Source organism: Cololabis saira, chromosome 10 (assembly GCF_033807715.1).
Source record: "Cololabis saira isolate AMF1-May2022 chromosome 10, fColSai1.1, whole genome shotgun sequence".
In the NCBI taxonomy this organism is placed as follows: Eukaryota; Metazoa; Chordata; class Actinopteri; order Beloniformes; family Belonidae; genus Cololabis; species Cololabis saira.
Genome location: NC_084596.1, coordinates 6,057,450 through 6,084,146, shown reverse-complemented (window position 1 = coordinate 6,084,146; position 26,697 = coordinate 6,057,450). Strand labels below are relative to the sequence as shown.

General features: G+C 44.8%; 2 protein-coding genes and 4 non-coding genes across 6 annotated transcripts in view; 2 read left to right on the top strand and 4 right to left on the bottom strand.

The window, feature by feature from the left end:
• LOC133452321 (NLR family CARD domain-containing protein 3-like) overlaps positions 1–26,697 on the bottom strand; it is a 674,416-nt gene that overhangs the window by 233,335 nt on the left and 414,384 nt on the right. The window lies entirely within an intron of this gene.
• On the bottom strand, positions 1,321–1,394 carry trnat-agu (transfer RNA threonine (anticodon AGU)). Its single transcript has one exon. It is a non-coding gene; the product is annotated as a tRNA-Thr (tRNA).
• Positions 6,184–19,094, top strand: LOC133451762 (natterin-3-like). Its single transcript, XM_061730903.1, has 5 exons — positions 6,184–6,427; positions 7,657–7,733; positions 9,947–10,022; positions 11,214–11,326; positions 18,048–19,094. Exons 1-5 carry the CDS (start codon positions 6,184–6,186, stop codon positions 19,092–19,094), a joined length of 1,557 nt encoding a protein of 518 aa, XP_061586887.1.
• Positions 23,199–23,270, bottom strand: trnaw-cca (transfer RNA tryptophan (anticodon CCA)). The gene has a single exon. It is a non-coding gene; the product is annotated as a tRNA-Trp (tRNA).
• On the bottom strand, positions 23,597–23,668 carry trnap-ugg (transfer RNA proline (anticodon UGG)). The gene has a single exon. It is a non-coding gene; the product is annotated as a tRNA-Pro (tRNA).
• trnas-uga (transfer RNA serine (anticodon UGA)) lies at positions 24,268–24,349 on the top strand. The gene has a single exon. It is a non-coding gene; the product is annotated as a tRNA-Ser (tRNA).

Here is a 26,697-nt window from a genome sequence, read left to right as displayed (position 1 = left end):
TCCGGATATGTGTTTTGTGGCTTGTTGGTCTAGTAGTTTTGATTGAAACATGTGGAAACACACGTGGTGTAACAACTCAGATGTCCCAACCAAAGTAGATGGCAGTGGCCAAAGCCATAGCCGAGTACAGTGATGAAATAGAGTCCCGCTCTGGGAAGATGAAAAATAATGACAGTCCTTCGAGCCAGAGTTGAACCAGCGACCTAAGGATACCTGTTTTACTGGTTCTACAGTCCTCCACTCTACCAACTGAGCTATGGAAGGAGGATGCATGTTGACAGCTCCATGATTTCTGTGTATTTTTCTACCAAGGACTGAAACTGGGAAAAGGAAACATTTTAAATGAATTATTGTCTCCCTTATGCGCCGCTTGCCGGGTCCTTACCACTGGCAGAGTCCATTGTCCTTGGCTAAGTGTCCGGGCCGTAGCACCCCCCCTCTCCACCGCAATCAATTGAAGTGTGAATGGTCTGAAAATCTTATCCAAACACCCTAGTGGATTTTGTTGTGTCCGTGGCACCTTTTCTTTCTTTTTCCAAACATTTGAGAAGCACTCTTGCTGCCACAGGGGTGCTGTGACCCGGATTCGAACCAGGGTTGCTGCAGCGACAACGCAGAGTACTCACCACTACACGATCACAGCTTGAAAGGGTACGTGTACCCAGCTTTAGATATGTGCTCGGTTTCCGCAGTTATGTCAGTGAACACAGTGTGAGGTTGGAAGAAGAGTTTACGGAGGTGTGCCGCCCCTGTCGTCAGGTAAGGGCATTTGCTTCAAATGAGATATGAGGAAGGAAGAGAATGAATAAAAGAGGTCCCATGAAAGACAAACATAATGCATGAGCCGGGGCAGCTTTGGAAACATTATGGAAGACGGCCTATCCTGCGGCACCTTTGAAGTGTACGTTTCCGGGCATACACAGAGACAAATGAAAGAATGGCAGCAACAAATCGTACATTGGAAGGTTTTTTCCATCTTGCCAATGAGTTCAAAAACCACTGCCAGCCTGCGATTTAGCTCTCCCAGTGTTAGAGTCTAAGTGTTGGTCGCAGAGCTTATCCCCTCAGCCACGTCGGGCAGCTGTCGATGACTCTTTAGAGGAAAATTTGGTTTAGCTACCCTCCGGTTATTACAAAAATAAGGAGAGAATAGAAGTTCTCCAATAGAATGACAAAACAGAGAGCATCCACATTCACTAAGAGCAGGAGTACTTTCGACAAAGTACTCTGCTATAATTAAGCAAGCATGTGAGAAATACTGCCAGAACCAGCAGTGAGAGATATGTGATATTTCAGGCATCTCAAGACATTTGAGTTTAAAGGCTCTGCTGGGATTTGAACCCAGGATGTCCTGTTTACTAGACAGGTGCTTTGACCAACTAAGCCACAGAACCTCCATCTGCAATCCAGAAGGTGAACTCTACACTCTGAAGTTGAAAATCTCTCATCTTGGAGCATTTGGAGCAATCCAGGATTTCCTTTGGCCATTGAGTACTTTCTCTAACAAAATTTAACACATGTCATCATTAGTATAGTGGACAGTATCTCTGCCTGTCACGCAAAAGACTGGGGTTAGATTCCCCGACGGGGGAGTGTATCTGTTTTGGATATGCATGACTGATACATATGAACAATGGTCAATAAGATAAAAATGACTCTTCCACACACCATAGGCAGTTGTGGTTTTCCTGCTAAATGCTCTCATAATGCCAAGTGGATGAGAGTAGGTGACATCATCACCAGGTAGTTGGCTTCCAACTGCACCAACTCCTAAAAAATGGACACGTCTGAAATAGCAAATTCGTGAGCATCTACAATTGTGTAAAACTAGAAAATACAAATCACAAGTTTAGTCACATGTTGTCCTTCAACTGTCTGGGTGTCCAGAGGAGTCCAGACAGAAAACTGGTTTACTCTGAAACACTGATGAAACCTCACATTACAGACACTTTTAGATGATTGTTTTTGACCAGGTGGCAGAGGTCCTGCTGCATGGAGGGATAGAGAGACCGGGGTAGAGAAACCTTCCCCGTAGTTAAACAGCGCGTGACCCAGTCACCACGTGACTTGGTCAGCCATCTTTTCCTTTGTCTCAGCCCATCACATGTAAGGTAGATCCACGTGACGTTATCTCACCATTTTGTTTGGTTGTGAAATGTTCCGCCATTTTGTTAGGCTCACGTGGCGTTGTTTCGCCATTTTACTTTTGGTCTTAGTAACGTTGTCTGCCATTTTCCCTTTGGTTCACGTGATGTGACGTGGTCCGCCATCTTGGCTATATGTCCACATGACGTGACGTGAGCCACACACACACACACACACACACACACACACACACACACACACACACACACACACACACACACACACACACACACACACACACACACACACACACACACACACACACACCTCGGGGCCTCGGGACCTGGGACGGTTGCTGCTTGTGTTTCTGCCGGTTCCATGCCTGTTTCGTGTCTGTTCTGTTTTTTTTTTTCAGATCTCCAGTGCTCGACATGCGCCCCCCCCCCCCAAAAAAAAAACTGGGTTTGTATGTGTATATATATGTATGTGTATGCGTATGTATGCATATATATATGTAAATATATTAATGAGATAAATATATTAACAATGCACATATATATGCCTTAGGTACTTACCAGCATGGTATTAACCATTAATATGTGTGCAGACAAGTAAGGCAAGGCAAGGCAAGGCAAATTTATTTGTATAGCACAATTCAACACAAGGTAATTCAAAGTGCTTTACATTGACATTAAAAGTGGCAAGGCATAATTAGACAGTAAATAATTTGACATAATTAGACAGTAAATAACAAATATGATTGAATAAGATGATAAGAAAAGAAGTAAAATTAAAGCTGCAAGCAGCGATGAACGGGCCCTCGCACTCACGGCCACCGTCCCCCATAAGCATATCAGAAATGACACCACCCACGACTTCCTATGTCAAACCATTCAAAAGTTATAGCAGAAAAAAGGGACGACCAATCAGAAGAAGGGGCGGGGCTAATTCAGCCCAATAAAGGTCAAGGACTCAATACCGAGTCCCATGACACCACCCACGACTCTCTATGTCAAAACATTCAAATGTTATAGCAGGAAATAGGGACAACCAATCAGAAGAAGGGGCAGGGCTAATTTTCACCAATTATGGTCAAGGACTCAATACCGAGTCCCATGACACCACCCACGACTCTCTATGTCAAACCTTTCAAAAGTTATGGCAGAGAAAAGTATTCTAGGGGGCGCTGTTGAGCCGTTAGGCCACACCCATTAATGCAAACCATGAAATTAATCGCCAGGCCTGGCTTGCATGCAAAATTTGGTGACTTTTGGAGAACTATCAAATATGGACCAATCAGATGAAGGGGAGGCGCGCGTTTTGGCGTCTAGCGTCGCCACAGTAACACTTTTGAAAGAGAAAAGTAATGCCGGTAGTCGCAGGAGGGAGACGCACATTTTGATGTATAACACATCTGGGTGCACGTTATGGTTCGGGCCGTATTAATTGCCGAAGGAATGGCATAAATTGCGCCAAAATTACACAATTAATTCAAAATGGCTGACTTCCTGTTCGGTTTCGGTCATGGCGCCAAGAGACTTTTCTTTAAGTTGCGACATGATACAGGTGTGTACCGATTTTCGTTCATGTACGTCAAACCGTATTATGGGGCTTGAGGCGCAAAGTTTTTTCTGTCTGAACCAACCAGATGAAGGGTGGGCGCGCTTTTTGGCGTCTAGCGTCGCCAAGGTAACGCTTTTGAAAGAGAAAAGTAATGCGTGTTGTCGCAGGATGGAGACGCATATTTTGATGTATAACACACTTGGGGGCACGTTACGGTTCGGGCCGTATTAACTGCCGAAGGAATGGCATAAATTGCGCCAAAGTGACACGATTAATTCAAAATGGCTGACTTCCTGTTCGGTTTCGACCATGTCGCCAAGAGACTTTTCTTTAAGTTGTGTACTGATACAGGTGTGTAGCGATTTTCGTGCATGTACGTCAAACCGTATTGTGGGGCTTGAGTCACAAAGTTTTCCGGGGGGCGCTGTTGAGCCATTTCGCCACGCCCATTAATGTAAACCATTAAATATCAAATTTTTCGCCAGGCCTGGCTTGCATGCAAAATTTGGTGACTTTTTGGGCATGTTTAGGGGGGCAAAAAGGCCTTCCTTTCGTCAGAAGAAAGAAAGAAAGAAAGAAAGAAAGAAAGAAAGAAAAAAGAAAAATTCCTACAGATACAATAGGGCCTTCGCACTGAAGGTGCTCGGGCCCTAATAATAAAAAGCACGAGCTGTTAAAAATAAGGGCAGTAGAGTACAGCAGGTAAGTTTAATTTAGGGGTACGCTTGAGTAAACAGTAATGTTTTTAGGCCTGATTTAAAGGATCTACAGTTGGAGCAGACCTCAGGTCTACAGGAAGTTTGTTCCACCGGTGAGGAGCAGAATAACTGAACGCTGCCTCACCTTGCTTGGTTCTGGTTCTTGGGACACACAACAAACCAGATCCAGAAGACCTAAGGGGTATGGGAGCTTCATAGGGAACTAACAGATCAACCATGTATGTTGGTCCAAGACCATTCAGTGCTTTGTAGACCAGCAGTAAGATTTTAAACTCTATCCTTTGACTCACTGGAAGCCAGTGTAGTGATTTCATGACCGGTGTAAATAAAAAAACAAAAACAAAAAAAAAAAAAAAGTACAGACCCTGGAAATTTAACATAGATGCAGACACACTGTCCCGTGTTCCACTTGATATTAGCGACCTCACGTCAGTGTGCACAGAAGAGTTATTTCAGGAGGTGGTAAGCGCGGCTTGGGAGGGAACACGAGTAGCCCAGCAGAAAGAAGTCGCTAGGGTGGCTGTCCTTTTGGTTCCTCTCAGGACGTTGTGTTGCAGCCAGGCGCGCCCCTCCAGGAAATCAAACCTGATGAGTTGAGACATGCACAGAGGGATGACCTCACAATTAAGGATTAGACTTAAAGAGTCTGGTGCCCGACCCACTGGAAGTATCAGGAGATCATTGAAAAGATCTGCTCATAGACTTCTCCGTGAGTGGGATCGATTAAACCTTGAGAATTGGATCTTGTACCGAGAACATGCAGTCAGATGCAGTTTCATTAAACAAAAGAAACCAACAGTTCATATTCGGGCACCGATGAGTAGCTTGATGTCCAACTCGCCACTCGAACTTGTGTGCATCGATTACCTGCACCTTGAGAAAAGCAAAGGTGGGTACGAGTACATTTTGGTTATGGTGGACCACTTTATGCGGTTTGCTCAAGCCTACCCAACCAAGAATAAATCCGGTCGTACAGCAGCGGAGGGAATTTACAATGATTTCATACCCCGTTTCGGGTTTCCCAACAAACTCCATCACGATCAGGGGCGAGAATTCGAAAACAAACTCTTCCAGACTCTCTGGCAGCTCTTGGGGGTTGGACATTCTCGAACATCCCCATACCACCCCAAAGGAAACCCCGCAGAACGCTTTAACCGAACTTTGCTGCAGATGTTGCGTACCCTGACAGACAAAGAAAAGATGGCAGAAAAAATGGCAGAAAAGAATGACAGAAGCCTACCAGGTGGCTAAACAAAAATAGCCTCTCGGCTAGTGCTAAGGGAAAGTTGTACTATGATCAGAAGGTGAGGGGAGTAGTACTGAAACCGGGGGATAGAGTGTTGGTCAGGAACCTAGGAGAGTGTGGCGGACCTGGGAAATTGCGCTCTTACTGGGAGAACAGGATATATTTGGTCAGAGAACAAGCTTCAGATAACCCAGTGTACATCGTCCATCCAGAGGGGAATGGCCAGGGGAGGACTAGAACCTTGCACCGAAACTTGCTCCTGTTGGTCAATGATTTGCCAGTGGAGTGCCCACAACCATTAACTAAGCCAACCTAAAAACCAACGCGCAGACAGGCAGTGACAAAGAGATAGGAAAAGCGGAGACCTCTGATTCAGATGATAACTCAGGTAATGGGTATTGGCTAAGAATACCACAAACCTGGATTGAACCCAGAACAGCAGTTACTCCTGAAAAGCTAGCGGTTAGCCAGAGCAGGGGAGAACCAGTAAGGCAAACGCGGATCCAGTCCGACGGAAGACGTGTTCAGGGTTTGGGAGGTCATGATGAGTCTGGGCGACGATTGCCAGTAATGGGGACCGCAGACACTGTTGAGGACCTGCCAGGTATGGCTGGGCTCCACGGGGAAGGTCAAGTTGGGAAAGAGGGTCAGAAGGAAGAGACTGATGTGGTGGTGGAGGAGACAGGTGAAGATGAGTGGCAATTGGGGAATGAAGTTGGGACTCACAAAGATGCCTTAGAGAGCAGTGACAGTCCAGCAGCCCTGAACCTACCTCAGTCAGATGTCGAGTCTGAATCCCCTCAGTGCGGATGTAGTGAGGAGCAGAGGAGCAGAGGAGTCTGTTATCTGAGGAGCAGATAACAGACTCTCAGTCCAGTCCACCAACCTCACTGAGGCGGTCCACTCGACAGAGGCGGCCAGGCCAAATGCTTACCTACTCATCCCTAGGTCATCCTACGTACCAGTCAAGGCCCATGGTGAATGCAGTGGATACTTGCTCAGTACCTTCTACTAACCTGTGGTGTTCACAGTCATACTTACCGTTGGTCCAAGGTCCACCTTTGGTCCAGTTTCCATATTCACTGTTTCTTTATCCCATATGCATTTGTTAGAAGGGAATAGCTGTAATCAAGTACAACTGACATAAGTGACGAACCAAACATTCCTAAGTACGTTTGGGAGTTTTGATTTTATTTGAGAGTTTTGAGTACTACCTGTTGAAGACAGTGATTTTGTGTTAAGGGGAATTTTGATGTCTAATAACCGTTGTGAAGGAGAACGTTTTATACTGGGAAGCAGTGGGGCGGAACGGTGTGGTCGCTCCAGAGGTTCCGGGGTTCGGTAAAGGAGGTGCACCTGCCTCGGTCACTTCAGAAATGAAATCATGCTTTAATTGCTCCACACTCCACCTGCTTTTTACAGGTAAACATATCTGTCACCACAGTCCTCACCATTGGGACCCGTAACATATGTGCCGATACTTTTTTGACCGATGTTTTGAAAATGACGTGATCGGGCCCGATCGATCGGGACTACACTAGTTCTGTCTGATGTGGTGGTTAGTGATACTGGAGGTCCTCAGGGGGCCATTCTTTCTCAGTTTCTGTACACCTTATACATCACTGACTTCCAGTACAACAGTGATTCATGCCACCCACAGAAACCCTGGGATGATGGCTGTTGCCGGGTGTATACGTGGGGGAGAGGAGGGGGAGTACAGGGAACTGGTGGACAGATTCGTGGATTGGACCAAACCGAACCACCTGAGGCTAAATGTCATCACTGTTTAACTTACAGTAACTGTTTATGAGGAAGTGAAACTCGATGGAAACCACCAGAGAAGGAACACGAGGAGAGGTGGTGTGATAACTCACCTGAAGATTCCAGAAAATGTTTGTTTGTTCAACAAACTGTAACAGATGGAGGTCATGTGGTCATCATGAATTCATCCTGACCTGATCATGATCATAAAACTCCACCTTCGTTAGTGTCACAGAGAGAAACAATATAAAAGCTGATGGTTCGCTCAAAGCTGCATCACAGGATCCAGTACCCTTGGATGCTGGACCATCACTAAGGTTCCTGGAACCAGATATCAGCAGGAGAACAGGATGATGATGGTAGGTCTGCTTCTTTATCTCACACAGACCAGGATGGTTGTGGCTAGAAATAAAAAAAAACCTACAAAAGAAGTGAACTGATCGGCTTCAGATTTGTTTCTTCCTTTAGCGGGCTGGTCTGCAGGACGCTCCCCCTTGTGATCCAGGTCCTGGTCCAGGTTTCTTCCCTCTTAAAGGGGAGTTTTTATCTGTTGTTGATTATGTAATAATTGATCGGGGTCATGTTCTGGTCTCTAGAAAGATCTTGGAGACAACTTGTATCGTAATAGACGCTATATAGATAAAACTGAATTTGTTCTTCACGCCTTTTAAAATATCAACAAAGTTTAACCTGTGCAAAAGAAGGATAAAAGTGCAGGTATATGGCAAGAAGATATATATCCACTATATAACTATATAACAATCAACTATATAAGTATATAACAATCAACTGTCAGGACAGGCTTATACACAGGACACAGATGCAAGGTATCAGAGTCTTTAATAGAAATTCTGGTTTAATCCCAAGGCTGAGAAAAAAAAGCAGGCTATGAAATATTTTCTATGACGTTCTTCTTCAGGAAGTTCAGGGTTAATCAATACCAAAACTCAAAATCACTCCACATAGAGGAAACAAAAGGCTAGGCAAAAATTAACTAGAAAGTTCCACTAGGATATAATACAACAAAAAATCTCTCACTAGGAGGAAACTGATAGTAACTGTGGCAACAACTGTGATCCAAAACTGTGAAGACGGCTGGGGTGAACGCACATGAACAAAGACGAACACACTGGCACAAGACAAGGGGAGACACAGACTACATGAACACATGAGGGTAATGGGGAGCAGGTGAACACAATCAGGAATCAGGGAGGGCAATCAGACCGGTGACACATGAGGAAGAGCAAGTGACCTGAAACGAGAGGAGAGTTACTTCTTTCAAAATTAAACACGAATGACAAGACAAAAAGGCCCAAGGCAAGACAACCCCTCCACTGTGTGACATCAACTATATAACTATATAAGAATGAACTATATAACTATATAAGAATCAACTATATGTAAGGGATAATGCCCGATGAGGTGTCCATTAACATTAAAATATGGACGACGTGGAGACGTGAACCGTCCTCCGCTTTGCATCGGACAGTTTGCCTCCGCGAAGTTCATATATTTATGATAATGTACACCTCGAAGGGCATTATCCCACTTATACCAAGGTCACTTACCAAAAAACATAAATATTAAATCAGTTATTCATGCTTAAAGTGTTTTCAGTTGAAATCATTTGTTTTATAACAAGCCACAGCTGAGCGACTGAGCGACTATTGAATCTCTCGTCTGCAGCCGCTTGTTCGTTTAAAGTTTGTGGCTTGCGATCCTCGCCACTGCTTGCCAGAGCTTTGGGAAATGAGAAAATGTTGCTCCATATTCGTCACTCCTCCTGTACTGATGGAGCGCCGTAAGCCTGCAGGCTGCTCTCATAGCGATGACCCGTCACCGACATGATCTGGCCAGTTTCCAGCCCAGCATCAGAGAGACGACTACAGCTGTGCTCCAGAGGCTACGTCACCTCCTTGTGCCGTTTCTCCGGTTTCTTTTCATTTTCTTACCTCTTCTGCATCCCAGTCATCAAAATAGTTAAATTCACCAAATAAATTAAAATAAATTACAAAATCACTCATGTCGCCTCCCTGCGGTAGCCGGTTCTTCTTTTCTGAATCTCCGTTGCCGTGGTTACCACCAGGCAGTTGATTCACCGCAATGATATTAAAGTTATCAGGCAATTTGACCAAACTTGTTTTTCCAAGTGTAGGTTATAAGTTCTAACCTACACCTGGCAGCCAATCAGAATCGAGTATTCACACAGTCCGTGGTATAAAACTATATAAGAATCAACTATATAACTATATAACAACCAACTATATAACTACATAAGAGTCAACTTTATAAATTATATAACAATCAACTATATAACAATCAACTTTTATCTATATAACAACCAACTATATAACTATATAATAACCAACTATATAATTATATAACAATCAACTTTATAACTCCATCTGATACTTCACTACCCACAGTTCCACAGGTGAGGGGGGAACATAGATCTCAGTCAACAGCGTCTCAGGTGTCTCTTCACTACAGCAGAACACAGTCCACATGACTACAGATGCTGATCCACCTGTAGCTTTCACCTCCCAATAGTTTATTTCTTTGTTCCTCACAGCTGCCAGTGTTGTTGCTGCTGCCTCTGTCGTCTGTCAGTCTCCCGGACGCCATGATGGGTGCCATCCAGGAAGAGGGTGAGAAAAAAGTGGGATTATGAATGTATTTGCTTTTACATCTCCTCTGACTGACACGTGTGATTGTGCTGGTCTGTCTAGAGGTATTTGATGGTCCACGCTGAGATCTGATATCAGCAGGACTCAAACTTTCCTCAACCTTTGCTCTGTTTTTACACTTTTATTTTGTATTGTTTTGCTTGATAGTTTTGTTTCTTTTCATTGTTGTTTTGGGATTTTGACTGGTTTTAGCCTGGACAGCACTTTGGTCAACTCAGATTGTTGTAGAAATAATGGATGAAAGAGTGAAGGTAGGCAGGAGCCACTTGGGTGATTGTTTGGTAGCCAGAAGCAGAGCTTTGAACTTGATCCTGCAACTGGAAGCTAGTGCAGAAGATTAGCAACATGAGCTCTCTTGGGTTGGTTGAAAACCAAACATGCTGCTGCATTGTGGGTAATCTACAGAGGTTTAACTGAGCAGCAGGGAGGCCGAACAACAAGGAATTACAGTAGTCAATAAGTGATATGACCAGAGCCTGAACCAAGAGCTGTGTCGTATGTTCTGTCAGGTAGGGTCTGATTTTCCTAATGATGTAAAGAGCGAATCGGCAAGACCAGGAAACCGAGGCAACATGGTCATTAAAGGTCAGGTGGCTGTCTAACATGACACCGAGATTCCTGGCAGAAGATGTGGGCACAAGTGTGGTGGAACCTAGCTGCTTATCTGAGGAGGCAAGGAATGACTGGCTGGACAGACAATAAACTCAGTTTTGGACAGATTTAGCTGAAGTTGACGGTCCTTCATCCATAAAGAGACATCAGAAAGTGTTGCCAGGTGGGAAGGAAAGGAAGAGCTGGGTGTCATCAGCATAGCAGCGGTAGGAGAACCCATGAGAGCTGATGATTTCCCCTAGTGAGATGGTGTGAAAAGTGAAGAAAAGAGGATATTGAAATAATTGGACTATCACCCTGAGAGTGGATACTCTCCTGTACATATTTGTAAATAGTGTTTTTTGTTGGTTTGCACTGATGAGCACAAGTTTGAAAGCAGGGACAGAATAAACCCACCACCAACAAATCGGCTTGCCATCATTTTTATGGCACAACAGGAACCCCATCACAGATACCCTTCGGATGGATGTGTATTTTTGTAATTGAATGTGTTTAACGCTTTGATTACAGCATGTGCATCTTTTTGCATGTGTCTTCCAGACTCGTCTGTGAACAGAGATCTGACAGAACCAGCTGCTGAAATAAAAGCTGATGTACCGGCGATGACTCTCCATCATCTTCTGTCGACACGTCGGTCCAGACAGAAACGGCAGGTGTGGCACACAGAGTAATCAGGGGAAGGATATGCCACAGTTATAATATTTGCTTGTTTAATTTGCATTTTGTTTGATGCAGCTCAGGTCCAATTCAGGTGATGTTTTCTGAGTGTTTTCTGCTAAGTAAGAGGTTTGGTTTATTGTTAAAAAATGTAGTTTTGTCCGCCGTGCGCCATGTCCAAGTCTCACCAGTAGGGGGCGCAGACGCTCCACGGAGCGTGGAGGAACGACGGAAGTCTGGTGATGAAGAGTCCGAAGAGGAAGAGTACGGACTCGAGGAGAAAGTTACCTGTTTTGTAGCGAACTTTGATGGTTGTAAACCGTGATATTTGCTCTTTCAAGAACAAATTAAAAACTTTAAATTAAATATGTAGTGGAGGACAGTTTCCTTCTGCACCACGCTACATATTTTGGTAGCAGAGGATGGTTGATTCAGCCCACGGCCCAGTCGCATAAAAGAAAAGAAGAACAGAGCAGCAGAGGACCATGGAGGAAGCAAGGGATGAAGTAAGCAGGATAATTCTGGAGCTGGCAATGACGGATCTCATTTCCCTATGTGAGCATCTAAAGTGTAATGCACCGGTCGAGGGTTTTGTCAAAAGACCAAGACGCGCCCTCATCAGGTTGGTGGAGACAACATTAGATGAAATAGAGGAGGGTGAAGAGTCCACAGAGTCATACCAGCAGTATCTGCAGCGTGTACTGTCCTATCTGGCCTCTCTGAAGCAAGAACAGGGGGAAACTGAGGCTGAGATTGTAATTCAGGAAAAAAGTGAGTTAGAGAACTTGAAAATGCACTACCAGAAATTACAACAGCAGATGGAAGAGGAAATTGGGGCTTTCGAGGAAAAGATAAAGGGAAAAACACAAGCAAAAGGAGGAGACACCGTGCCCGCCATTAGGACTGCAAAGGGAGAGGACACAAGGACTGCCACCACAACACAAACCAGACTGCCAGAGGTAACGTTGAGGCGGGAGTTCAGGATAATTGGACAGATTGGTGAAGCCGGCCAAAAGGACAAATTGTCCTATACGAGCCTCATAAACCAGATAGAGGCTGGACAGCGTAAAGGACATGGAGAATGGGAGATCGTTGAAGCAGTCACACGTGCTGTGAGCCCAGGTCTTCATCTGCGGGAGATGCTGGAAATCAAGCGAGATGTGACGCTGCAGACCCTCAAGACCATCCTTAAGGGTCATTACAAGGTAGACTCCCCTTCTGACCTATTGCATCGCCTGATGAACATGACGCAGGATTCGAAAGAGTCAGCACAGAATTTCCTGTTCAGAGCAATAGAACTGAAAGAGAAGTTAATGAGAATTTCCAGTGATGATGATGCGGGTGAGGAAGGTGAGCAGTTTAGCCCAGAACTGATTCAGAGAAAATTCCTCCGCTCAATAGAGACCGGTCTTTACAGTGATGCGGTTAAGTTCCAGCTCAAGCCGTATCTCAGTAACCGTACTGTCACAGATGAGGTGTTAATTGAGCGGATTAGTGAGGCTGCAAACCTAGAACAGGAAAGACAACAAAAGTTGAAAAAGACAGTCATAAATAAGCCTCCAAGAGTCAGTGAAGTGCAGGCTGAGGGGTATCCACTTGGCACCTCGGTGGCAGCAGTTGACACAAACCGTGAAGCAGGGGGGAAGAGTAAGAAATGTCTGGGACCCAACACAGAAACAGACCCAATAGAAGTACTCAGGGCTGAGGTTGTAGAAATGAAAAAGCTGTTGTTACAGACAGTGGAGGCCACAAAAGCCAGGCTAACAGAGAAAACATTCGCACCCAGCCGTAGTCGGCCCAGGGGTTGTAGGGCGTGTCAGGAAGCTCAGATAGGTGACTCCTGTAGACATTGCTTCAGGTGTGGGCAAGAAGGTCATCTCTCCAGGGGATGTCGACGGACCAGAGAGCAGCAGGGAAACGAGACCGGGCTGCCGAGCTGGGACCCTCGGTAGCCCGTGAATCATCCAGTCTCGGTATGCAGAAACCTGTCCCACCTCACACACTGTTTAAAACCTCATCAGTCAACTACCTTCCACCACGACGTAAGGAACGACTCATAAAGTTGATCGCAAAGAGACACACCGTCCATTGCATACTGGATACAGTTCCAGTAGTAGCTTTATGGGACTCAGGCGCTCAGGCGACCATCATCAATGAGGAATGGAGAAAGCTGCACTTACCACACAGCACGGTGCGACCTATTAGTGACTTGTTAGACTCGGACGTTCTGGTGGGAGTGGCAGCCAATCAGACTGAAATCCCCTTCATGGGCTGGGTGGAGGTAGAATTTAGACTAGGAAGAGATTCCGCCACGACAGAGCCAATCTTAGTACCTATTTTAGTGTCGAGTGACCCACAGGTGGCAGCAGAGCCCATAATTGGCTATAATGTGATAGAGGAAATAACAGGAGAGGGCAGCCAGGCTGCAAATACAGAGACTATCCACACTATGTGTCAAGCCTTTCAGATAACAGCTAAAACAGCACGAGCAGTGTTTCAACTGATCCATGCACCTGCTAGTGAGGAAGATGTAGGAATTGTACACACAGGAAAAAGAACATTCACTCTAGCCGCTGAACAAGTCACCACAGTGTATGTTAACGCCAACACTGGGGCTCAGTATCATGGTGAAGACCTGCTCCTAGTCCCTAGTGAAGAGCCGACACTACCAGATGGTGTAATGATAGAGGAGGGTCTAGTCAGTGTTCCCAGTAAAAGGTCAGATTATGTACCAGTCCCCATCGCCAACACAAACAAACACAGTGTAACCCTGCCCCAGCGCACCGTTCTGGGCCACTTACAAACAGTCAAGACTGCTTACACGGCCAGCGTTAAGCAGATGAACGGAGGAGAGGAATTAAAGCCACTGATTAACACAGTATCAGCCCCAGACAGTGACAACTCAAAAACACAGAAACCAGCCTGGTGGGACCCTCCGGTCGACCTTAGTCACTTAAATGATGAGCAAAGGAGGATTGCGAAACAGCTGCTGAGAGAGGAGTGTCACGCCTTTGCGTACAATGATGAGGACATCGGCTCAATCCCCTCACTGAAACTCCACATCACGCTGCACGACACCACTCCAGTAAGGAAAACGTACATGGCGGTCCCAAAACCATTGCACCAGGAAGTCAAAGAGTACATTCAGGATTTGTTGAACCGAGGCTGGATTACTCCTTCACGCTCCCCGTACGCCTCACCGGTCGTGTGCGTGCGAAAGAAAGATGGGACTCTAAGACTGTGTTGTGACTACAGAGAGCTGAACAAAAAGTCAGTCCCTGATCGCCACCCCATCCCCAGAATACAGGACATGCTTGACTCTCTCACTGGTAGTTCTTGGTTCTCTGTACTGGACCAGGGGAAGGCTTATCACCAGGGATTCCTGGACAAGGAAAGCCAGCCCCTGACAGCTTTCATAACCCCCTGGGGCCTGTACCAGTGGGTCCGAATCCCATTTGGGCTGAGTGCAGCGCCTGCAGAATTCCAGAGGAACATGGAAAGCTGTTTACATGGCTTGAGAGATGTCATGTGTCAACCGTATCTGGATGACAATCTGGTCCATAGCCCGAGCTTTGAGGACCACATTGAGAACCTGAGAACTGTGTTACAGAGATATCAGAAGCACGGGGTTAAACTCAGCCCCCGCAAGTGTGAGGTGTTGAAGAGGAAAGTGAGATTCCTGGGACGGTTGGTGTCGGGAGAAGGCTACACCATGGACCCAGCTGAGGTAGCCCCAGTCCAAGCCTTAAAGGAGAAAGCACCAACAACAGTGGGAGAGCTGAGAAGAGTGATGGGATTTCTCTCATATTACCGAACGTACATCCCAAACTTCTCCAGAATAGCCCAGCCCCTCTACCAGCTGCTCTCCACACCATCTGATCAAAGGAACAGAGAGAAGATCAAGGTCACCACTAGGAAAACAGGTAACCTCCCACCTAACACTCCGATACAGTGGACAGACAGTAACCAAAAGACATTGAACACTCTCATAGACAAGCTGATAGAGCCTCCCATTCTGGGATACCCAGATATGACCCAACCATTCGTTCTCCACACAGATGCCTCTCAGGAGGGCTTGGGAGCGGTACTTTATCAGAGACAGAACAGCAAGATGATAGTTATAGGCTATGGTTCCAGAACTCTCACACCACCTGAAAAGAACTATCACATGCATTCGGGGAAATTAGAGTTTCTAGCACTTAAATGGGCAATATGTGAACGTTTTCGAGATTATCTGTACCACGCCCCACACTTCGTAGTGTATACAGATAATAATCCCCTAACCTATATCCTCGCAACAGCCAAGCTTAATGCTACAGGTCATAGGTGGGTGGGTGAACTGTCTGAATTTGACTTTTCTATTAAATATAGACCAGGAAAGAGTAACGCAGATGCGGATGGCTTATCCCGGATGCCATTGGACATAAGTGAGTACATGGCACAGTGTATAGAAGAAGTGGGTCAGGAAGTTTTCAGTGCAGCAGTGCAGGGAATCAGTGTACAGGGAGACACCCCCTCAGTCTGGGCAGCAACAGTCCCCATAGAGGCAGTAGACTTAGTGAGAGATGCGACAGCACCCCCCCGAGCCACGAAAAACAAGTCTGCCAAAACTGTTGTTGACAAACTTTTCAATGATTTTGCACTACGCGTCGGATTTCCAGAGAGAATTCACCATGACATGGGGAGAGAATTTCAAAATCAGCTGATGGACCAACTACAAAAGAGCTGTGGTGTGCGAGGGTCCCACACAACTTGTTATCACCCCCAAGGCAACGGGAAGTGTGAACGGTTCAATAGAACAATATTATCAATGCTCCGCACCCTCACAAGTGAACAAAAGACTGACTGGAAGAGCTCATTAACAAAAATGGTGCATGCATACAACTGCACTCGCAGTGGGGTCACAGGGTTCTCCCCCTACTACTTACTCTTCGGAAGGTCCCCCCGCTTACCAGTAGACCTGCTTTTCAACCTACAGCCCAGAGAGGCAAAAGAGACTTACTCTGAATATGTGCAAAACTGGCAAAACAGAATGCGACAAGCGTATGAGATCGCATCCAAAACAGCGGCCCGAGAAGCTCTACGGGGCAAGAAAGGCTATGACAAAAGAATACATGGAGCCGACCTACAACCTGGTGGACGGGTGCTTGTGCGTAACCTGTCAGAAAGAGGCGGCCCTGGTAAACTGCGGTCCTACTGGGAAAGTAAAGTGCATGTGGTGGTGAAGAGAAGGAGCAGTGACAGTCCAGTGTATGAAGTAGCACCAGAGGGAGGAGGTAAAAGTCGTGTGTTGCACAGGAACCTTTTACTCCCTTGTGACAGTCTGCCCTTGGAGAAAGCAGAACCAGCCCCTGCAAAACAAGAGAGGAAAATACAGACACGGACAAGAACAAGGCAACACCAAATCAACAAATCAGTGGAAGACTCAGACAGTGAAAATAGTGATGAAATTGAGCTGGTGTGTCGTTTCCCGTACAACCAAGAATTAAGTCAGAGGGCGGCAGATTTGAATCCAGACGCAGAGCCATTTGCACCAGCTTTGATGGGGCAAGGCCGAGTACCAGGTCTTGAAGAGGCAGTGGCTGTAGAGACTGAGGATAGGGACATCACAGCTGATGAAGATGGTGAGAACGACACTGCAGAGCCTGGGGAAAGGGTACTAGAGTCATCAGAGGAAGATAATCCCGACCCCCCGCCAGCATCCAGCTATCCGCGGCGACACAGGCACCGTTCCAGAATGCTGACCTACGACGCCTTGGGTGAGCCGACGTGGGTGGAAGCTGGTGCCGAGAGCCTGCACGTCGTGAGTATGTCATCAGCCTGTGGACCACCGGTCATGTGGCGACCGTGGACATCACCAGACATTGAGATAATGGGTTGAACTCACATTAGACTCACATTATTCTCATTAAGAGAAAAAAAAATGGACTCTAGGAAGTAGAGTGGTGGGATTTTATGGACTGTTTAATGTGGGAAAAAAAGACAATTCTGGGAGAACATATTGAACTGATACTGTAACAAATGAAGAGACTGGTAACAGACTAAAAGAAGTGAGGCCGATATGAGTTCTGTTAAATTGGAGAGTTGATCTGATTGGGATCCAGAGTACAGTAACTGATGTGTAATGGTATAGGTTTAAATGTGCCAAATACTTTGATAAATGGGTCCTAATTGAATTGAATGTCAAGTGCCATTTTGAAATAAGTAATACCATTTTTTCAGTGAATTCAGTGAAATTCAATGTGTTGGGAAAGTACACTTTGGATAACTGAAATGTCCGGAGACATTTATTATTGAGGGGGAGAGTGTGGCACACAGAGTAATCAGGGGAAGGATATGCCACAGTTATAATATTTGCTTGTTTAATTTGCATTTTGTTTGATGCAGCTCAGGTCCAATTCAGGTGATGTTTTCTGAGTGTTTTCTGCTAAGTAAGAGGTTTGGTTTATTGTTAAAAAATGTAGTTTTGTCCGCCGTGCGCCATGTCCAAGTCTCACCAGTAGGGGGCGCAGACGCTCCACGGAGCGTGGAGGAACGACGGAAGTCTGGTGATGAAGAGTCCGAAGAGGAAGAGTACGGACTCGAGGAGAAAGTTACCTGTTTTGTAGCGAACTTTGATGGTTGTAAACCGTGATATTTGCTCTTTCAAGAACAAATTAAAAACTTTAAATTAAATATGTAGTGGAGGACAGTTTCCTTCTGCACCACGCTACACAGGCGAGTCGCCTGACCTCCACCTTCGACTTCAACAGCAACCTGAAATGGAAGGAGTGGACCGGTTCTCTTCCAAATGGAGTGGTCTCAATTGAGAACAGCTATGCCAGACGCACTGACTTTGTCTGCAAACACAAGTGTCATGCCGGCTTCTACAACGCTGACATGGGTTCTTACTGCAACTACCCTCAAGATGGGAAAGAGCAACGCTCATCCTCCTTTGAGATTCTTGTGAATGAAGACAACTTTGAAGTCATTGAGTGGAAGTCAGCTTCATATGGTTTAGTGCCAGAATTTTCAGTCAGAACCTGCTCCACTGAGGATATCTATGTAGGTAAGAACAAGTATGGTCTCGGGATGGTAGACAAGAGAATCAGAGCTTTTCTTCTTCCTTGGATAGGTTCTGTATATCAATATACAGACTACGAGGTCCTAACCATTACCCAGGAGTTTGAGAGCCAGCACATCTTTGAAGTCAAGTACCAGACCAACAATTCTGAAATATTTCATTATCCTCCGGAGAACATGCATACCTCCACCATCATCAACAACGAATGCAGGCCAGTCACTGAGACAGTGACTATCTCGAAGTCGACCACAGAAGAGAGAAGGTGGGACATCAACAGCTCCTTTGGGTTTGGAGTCAGGTCCACCTTCACAGGAGGACTGCCCAAGATTTTCTCCAGCAAAGTTGAAGTCAGTGCTGACATGACGTTCCAGTTCTCCAGAGGACAGACCATAAAAGACGAGTCCTCCAACACCATTTCTACAACACTCACCACCCCAGCAAACCACCACTGCAGAGTCCAGATGCTGGGTGTTATGTACAAGAGCAACATCCCTTTCACCGCACGAGTGAATCGTTACTACAGAGACAGGGAAACCAAATCCACAGTCGTCTCTGGGATGTTTCACAGCAACAAGATTGGAGATATCCAGGCTGTAGTGGACCGGTGCGAACCTGTAGCTGACACCAGACCTTGCTCTGCTGGGAGGTTCCCAGAGTCAGGCCGAGACTCAAAGCAGGACTCAGATGGAGAAATGAGATAACAAAAGGCTTTTATTGAATTCACCGGAGACCTCGGACTGAGTGACAAACAAATGGCTATGAACAAAACTAGACACTATACTTTGACTATAAAGAGAACAATAAACACTCCAAGAGGAGGGAAACATAACTAATAAAAAGAAACAAATAAACACAAAACGTTCCATATGGAGGCAAAACCTGTCTATATAAAATAATTTGGTTGCAAACACAAATTACTCTTTAACGAGGAATAAACAAAGGGCTATGAATCTAAGCTAGGGTATAAGTTAACAGACAAAAAAATCACTCGTCACGAGGAACCAACGGCTTACTATGGCGGTTACTATGGTGATTACTATGGTGGTTACTATGGTGATTACTATGGCGATTACTATGACGGTTACTATGGCGATTACTATGGCGATTACTATGGCAATTACTATGTTGATTACTATGGCGATTACTATGTTGATTACTATGTTGATTACTATGTTGGTTACTATGGCGATTACTATGTTGATTACTATGTTGATTACTATGTTGATTACTATGTTGATTACTATGGCGATTACTATGTTGATTACTATGGCGATTATTATGTTGATTACTATGTTGATTACTATGTTGATTACTATGGCGATTATTATGTTGATTACTATGTTGATTACTATGTTGATTACTATGTTGATTACTATGTTGATTACTATGTTGATTACTATGGCGATTACTATGGCGATTACTATGGCGGTTACTATGGCGGTTACTATGGCGATTACTATGGCGATTACTATGGCGATTACTATGGCGATTACTATGGCTATGGACATGGATCAAAGCTCTGGTGCCACATGAGGAAGGGCAGGTGACCTGAAGCGAGAGGAGAATTACTTTTCAAAATAAAACAGGAAATGACAGGACAAAACAAACCCAGGACAAGACAACCTCACCACGGTGTGACACCCAGAGTCCCATTAAAACATTTAAATCTAAATCAATTTGATCAGGGTTCACATGAGACCCAAACAGGAAGTTTATACGATGTGTGCTAAAATTCCCTCATATATATATATATATATATTTTTCTTTTCCCTGCCGAGAACAAAACCTACTTTCACCAATATGTAAAGAAGTACTTTGTCCTGTGGAACTGTCAATGAATTTGAGTTTTTTTAATTAGTTATTACTGGGGGGTGGGGGGGGGGGGGGGGGGCTGTGGCCTTCGTGGCGCTCAAACCCGGAGACTGTGTTGGGGGGCTGATAGGAGGGGAGATGGAGCCGGGGAAGGCGTTGAGATGAGGGGGGTGTGGTTATCAGCAAGTGAGTGTGTGTGAGCGGTAAGTCTTTGAACTTTGCCTCAGGTGTCCTGAGGGGAAGGGAGGTTAGTGGGGGCAGAATATCTTGTTTTTCATTCCTCCAGGGAGATTGTGACTGGAGCGGCCTGCCAAGCCGCCCTGTCAAGGTCAGATTGTAGAATCAACAATTGTATTTTGGACAGACAGATTCCAGTAATTTTACATCTGCCTTAAGTCTCTGGTTCATAAATTGGTGACTCCAATTAGACAAATTTGTGGTCAATTCCAATGCCAAGCTGAGCTTCCAATTTCTCCAAGGTCTTTTCCATCTTGCCAATTAGTTCAAAAACCGCAGTTAGCTTGCGATTTAGCTCCCCCAACATTAAAGTCTGAGTGTTGGTCGCACAGCTTATCCTTCTAGCCATGTCAGGCAGCTTTGAGAGGGCCAGAACAGCTGTCAACGACTTACGTTAGTTAAAGGTATAGTCTTTAATGTTGGACCTAGCAAGATTTGAAAGTGGCACCTCCTCTAAGCCCCACCCCCTCCTCCCCCTCCTGTCAGCGCTCCCACAAACTTTGGGGAACGCGCATTTGCAGGAGTCGAATCGTGCGTCCTTGCCCACCCAATGAAAGTTATGGGGATTATTTTTTTATAATTTAATTTTTTTGTAAATCTAAAAATATATTACAGAATATCTGTACCGTTTCTGATTGGGTGGGCACTGCGCATAATTTTTAGACACAACAATGAACGCATACCGCAGAAGTTGTGTCTCGGAGGAGGGACCCGACGTCCCAGCAAAATGAGCACAACAGAGAAGTTCAGAACAGCAGACAGAGCACACACTGAAGGCTGATTTATGGTTCCGCGTTACACCAACGCAGAATGGTGCGTGTCGCCGCGTACCCTACACCGTAGGCTACGGCGTACCCTACGGCGTAGCCGTGGCAACAGAGCCTGCACGGCACCGCAGCGCACCGCCACACGCGCGGGCGCTCTCCGCCCTCGCCGGGATGGAGACGCCTCCATCCCCACGGACCCCCATACTGGGGAGGTGGTATTTTTGGCTGCGTTTTCTCGTTTTCTGCGTCATTCTTCAGCAAACGTGACTCGAGTGTGTGAAGTTTTCCAACAAGATTTTTGACGTGACAAGTGCACACATGGGACAGAGGGGGGCGTGGGCGGGGCTTAAAATGAAGGCATCTGATTGGTTCTTTTCCCCCTTCCAATCCTACACAGGATTTTACAGGATTAAAGCTGTCAGAGAGGTCGGATTTTTTTCTTTCCTTTTTCTGAACACATTATTCACTGGCTACTCTCAGGATGGAAGGACCATTTCACCCAGTATAACAATAAATGTTTTTGAATATGATTACAGACTATACCTTTAATTAGTCGATATGCCAGGAAACCGCCAACTCCAAAAAGCAGAAATCCTTTTATAATTAATCCAATTATTTAGGCATCTACATAATAACATCCTCGACCGACAGAATGGACAGACACATGATCCTCCAGTGCTTCCAGGAGTCCATCATGTATCCTGCAAAAAAAATGTCCCGTCGGGGCAGGAGGGCTCCCTTGTCCCTTGACTTCTCGTCGGAAAAATTTGGTCAATTGTGCTGAGAGACCAGTTAACCAATTCCATGATTGTAGAGAGTTTTGGAGGATGTGAAAAAGAGAGGCTCTAAGACAAGACAAAAGCAGCAGCAGGGCAGATAGGGAGGGAGAGGGAGCAGAAAAGCGTCCGCCTTCACCGAGAGCCGGAAGAAGAAAAAAAATATTTAATGCTTATTTTCTTAACTCTTTCTTTCACCCGTTCCCACCGTTGACCCGTATGTAACCTGCTAAAAAGAGTTGAGTGAATCTTGTTACCTGTGGACACGCCCACTACCTCACTGACTAGACACTCCCACTGGAAACGCCCTTTGAACCCTGAGCCAATGGATGCAGCTCCACCTGCACCATCCTCCACTCTCAACCAATCAGCAGCTCCACCTGCACCATCCTCCACTCTCAACCAATCAGCAGCTCCACCTGCACCATCCTCCACTCTCAACCAATCAGCAGCTCCACCTGCACCATCCTCCACTCTCAACCAATCAGCAGCTCCACCTGCACCATCCTCCACTCTCAACCAATCAGCAGCTCCTGCTCAGCTCAGACACTCATCTGCTCAGACTCTGTTGCTTCACCATCACCAAACATTTTCTCTCAAACCTTAAAGGAAATCTGCAAACCACCTGGACTAGGTGATAATAAGTGATAATCTAGTCTCTGTGTGAAAGGCCTTTGTCTTTGTTTTTTTTACGTTATATGTTGTGTCCTTTTTGTAATGTTTGTTTAATCATTTTGACAATATACTGCAGTTAAATTCAAACCTTGGTCTCAGTGTTTCATTGTCCTTCATTCAGCTCCTTGAGTCGAGCCTTGCACTCGCCCGCACTTGGTTGTAGTCTGATTATATTTGCTACAAACAACTCAAGACTTTGAAGTCTTATTTTTGCTGGAACAGGAATTATAATTCAGTCTTTAATTCTGCCCATGTGTGATCAATTATACCAATTATATTCTAGTCAGTTTTATGACTTTAATGCTTTGCCGTCACTCATGCCACATGGTGGAGAACTCCTCCAATTCTTCTTTACCAAGTGTGTATTTCTTTACGTGGTGTGTCTGACAGTCAGTTACCCCCCAAGTGTGAACTCAATTAGAACGTCTCTACTTAGTTTGAGAGACTGTAACTCAAGGTTTTACACACGCTTGGGGACTTTACCATATATATGGTGAACTCGTGAGGATGGATAAATAAAAAAATTGAAAGTTCATTATGACCCTGATGTGAGTTGAACACATAACCTTCTGATCTGGAGTCAGACGCGCTACCATTGCGCCACAGAGCCTTGTCTGACCTGCTCTGAGGTTGTTTAATGAACACAAATCTAATCATAGAGGGCAAACTGTATTGAAACATGATTTGGAAATAGATCAAAGCAAGTGTATTTATTATCTCTTAACTATGGGAGACAAAATGAAAAAAAAAAATCTGAAAATCACATAGTCTGATTCTTAAAGAATGTATTTGTAAATTATAGTTGAAAATAAGTATTTGATCAATAACAAAAGTTCATCTCAATACTTTTGTTACTGGTTATCAATACCGATAACCACTACAGTCTTGAAACTTTGCTACTTGGAGGAGAAAAACCACAAATAGCATAAATCTCTGGGGCTCGTCCGGGAATTGAACCCGGGACCTCTCGCACCCAAAGTGAGAATCATACTACTAGACCAACGAGCCACAAAACACATATCCGGCAAACAAAAATCACGGTCACATCATACCTGTCTAGATGTTTTTTTATAACATTAAGGGGGAATAGAAATAGAAACTGAATGATGATCAATAACCTGTTGCACAGTTTCTGTAGTTTAGTGGCTATCGTGTTTGTCTCACATGAAAAAGGTCCTTGTCTGGCTGAACTTCTGGATCAGGACCTCTCAGTGAACAGAGCATATCATCCACTGGAAGATTTACAGCACTGTTTTGTATTAGAAGAACTTCCTCAATGACAGCTTTTTTAGCAGGAAAAGCACAACTGCCTATGGTGTGGAAGAGTGATTTTTATCTTATTGACCATTGTTCATATGTATCAGTCATGCATATCCAAAACAGGCTTTTTCCCCGTCGGGGAATCAAACCCCGGTCTTCTGCGTGACAGGCAGAGATACTGTCCACTATACTAACGAGGACATCTGATCATCTGTGATCAATAGTTCACAACAAAATTGGTCCCGGCAGGTTAGCTGTGAGATAAGTACGGGAACAAACCTCAGACTAATGTTTCTGGTTCAAACAAACACACATTTATTTCAGCCAAATGTTCAAGCAGGTGACAAGTTGTTGTGTCCGAGTGGTTAAGGCGATGGACTTGAAATCCATTGGGGATTCCCCGCGCAGGTTCAAATCCTGCCAACAACGGTTAATGTTTGAACATGCAAGAAGACTTGCAGTTGTTAACCGTAGACTAAAATGTCTTTCAAAACTAATCAGTGGGGTTTTTTTGTGTTATCTCCAGCATTAATAGGTAACATCAGCCTACATTAAGTCAGTTTTACATTTCTTTCCAAGCAGTCGGCCCAGGTTGGGTTCCTGGCTATCGTGACTGTGAACGTCTTTATATCTTACCAAACTTAATAGACGGCCTTCTAATGGCCCGCCTGCTGAATAACAGAAGAGTGGTTCTTCATGATCACACCTCCTAATAAACTGCCTTACAAGGTAAAGTCTACCTCTGAGTTGCCTTATATCTGTAAAAACATGAAGAAACGTGTAAAGAAAACATTCCCGCTGTTACCTGGAAGCTCAGCTGGAAGAGCATCAGACTTTTAATCTCAGGGTTCAAGTCCCTGTTCAGGTGATTATCTGATGACCACAGTTCCTGACTGTAAAGACACAACCTTATCATTTTCAAAACTCATCTCAACCTATCAAATAAAAACAACAAATAGAGAGAGACAGAAACAAAGCTTTCATACAAAACCTTGGTATCTCAGATTTAGAGCATCAGACCTTGAATCTGAGTGACCTGCATGTTTCCAAACAATAACATCACAATGTTAATAGCAGCAAAGAGGTATTTTGTAGGTGTGTAGTGACGACTTCCTTCACTCTTATTCTATAGCACCAACCCTGGCAACAGTCTGGCACGCAGAGAATAACAGCTACATTAAGACTGATTGTGCTGTTTATTATTATTTCCTGATAAGTTGCCTGTGCCCCGTTTGGATTTTTTCATTTTGATGATTCAATTTGATATGTCATTTTCATTATTATTATAATTATAATTATGAATAACTGTGTAATAAGTGAACCAGCACTCCCTTTGTTGCACGACACCAGCTAACATCCTCTAGGAACTGATCCAACTCTGGATCCAGTCCCTGCTGCTGCTCTGACCTGCTAGAACCTCCAAATAAACACTGTTTAAATACAACAACCTGCTTCATTTGTGCTGTGATTGGGTTCACTCCAGACCAGTACAGGTATCAATAATACTAATGATTTTACCGGTAAATGTATCCATAGGTGTGTTGGGCCACAGTCCTATGTGAACATGGGAAGCCTTCATTTGAGCTTTAAGGCCCAGGTGTTGTGTCTACGTCGGTGGTGGTAGGTCTCTTTAAAACTCATTCACACATTTTAGAATGACTGAAGTATCAGTTGAATGAACCCACCTTATTTATTTATTCCACCTCACTGTGAGATATTTAGTACACAAACCTGTTCCACTGAACAACTGAATGAACAAACTTACCACAGCAGCATCTGAACAATCATAAAGATCTCTACATATGAGACCCTGCAGAGACCATGGCCTACAAAGAGACAATTCATCAAATACATTAAATATATACAAATATATACACTCCTGTAATGATAAAAAACACAGACTTTGTGGAAAAATGTATCCAATGTCTGGTCTTCCACATGGTTGGTTAAATATTTCACCTTCTCCTCTGTTTGGTATGCTAATGCTAACCTTCAGATAGTTAGATCTGGGGCCTTATGTACTAAGAGTGCGGCGCACAAAAAACGTGCGAACGCCACTTTCAACGCTCACGGTCGGATGTACAAAGAATGACGTGAACGTAGAAAGCTGCGGTCCTTCACTCACACATCAAGGCTTTTGTACGCACTTTTCTGAGGTTTTGTCCGTTGGCGACACTCACTGGTGATGCAGTGAAGTGCAGAATATGAGGAAACTTAACGTCAACAATAAGTTCACGACCACGTGAAGGACATGACAGTCCCCACATCACCAGATAATTTACACAAGAGTGGAGCTGCGACAATCTCACAATCAACCACATGATCTGAACAAACAACTAAAGGAGCTCAACGATGGAACCTGCAAATCCTGATGGAGCTTTGGCTCCGTTAGAGGAACCTGCTGATGCAGGATCAGGAGCGAGTCCTCAGGGACCAGACTGATCTGCTGGTCCAGGACTAAGACTGAACCATCAGCTGGTTCAGGTACCAAGAGGATCTTCTGGATCTCTGTCCTGAACTGGACCAGCTGCTCCGGTTCAGACCAACATGATGCTTCAGCTGTGTTTGTGTCTGGACAGAAAAACATTAAAATACATTTTGCAGCAAAAACCGGTTCTGTAAAGATGTCTTAAATAAAAAAAAGGTGTCACGGAAAGGTTGGTAGGAACTGATGTGATTCAGCATGAAATAGGTTTTTATTGAATGTTTAGGCAACTTTCAGAGTCTGATATGGAGTCAGCTGCAGGTTCTGCAGGATCCAGAAAGTGTTTCTCCGC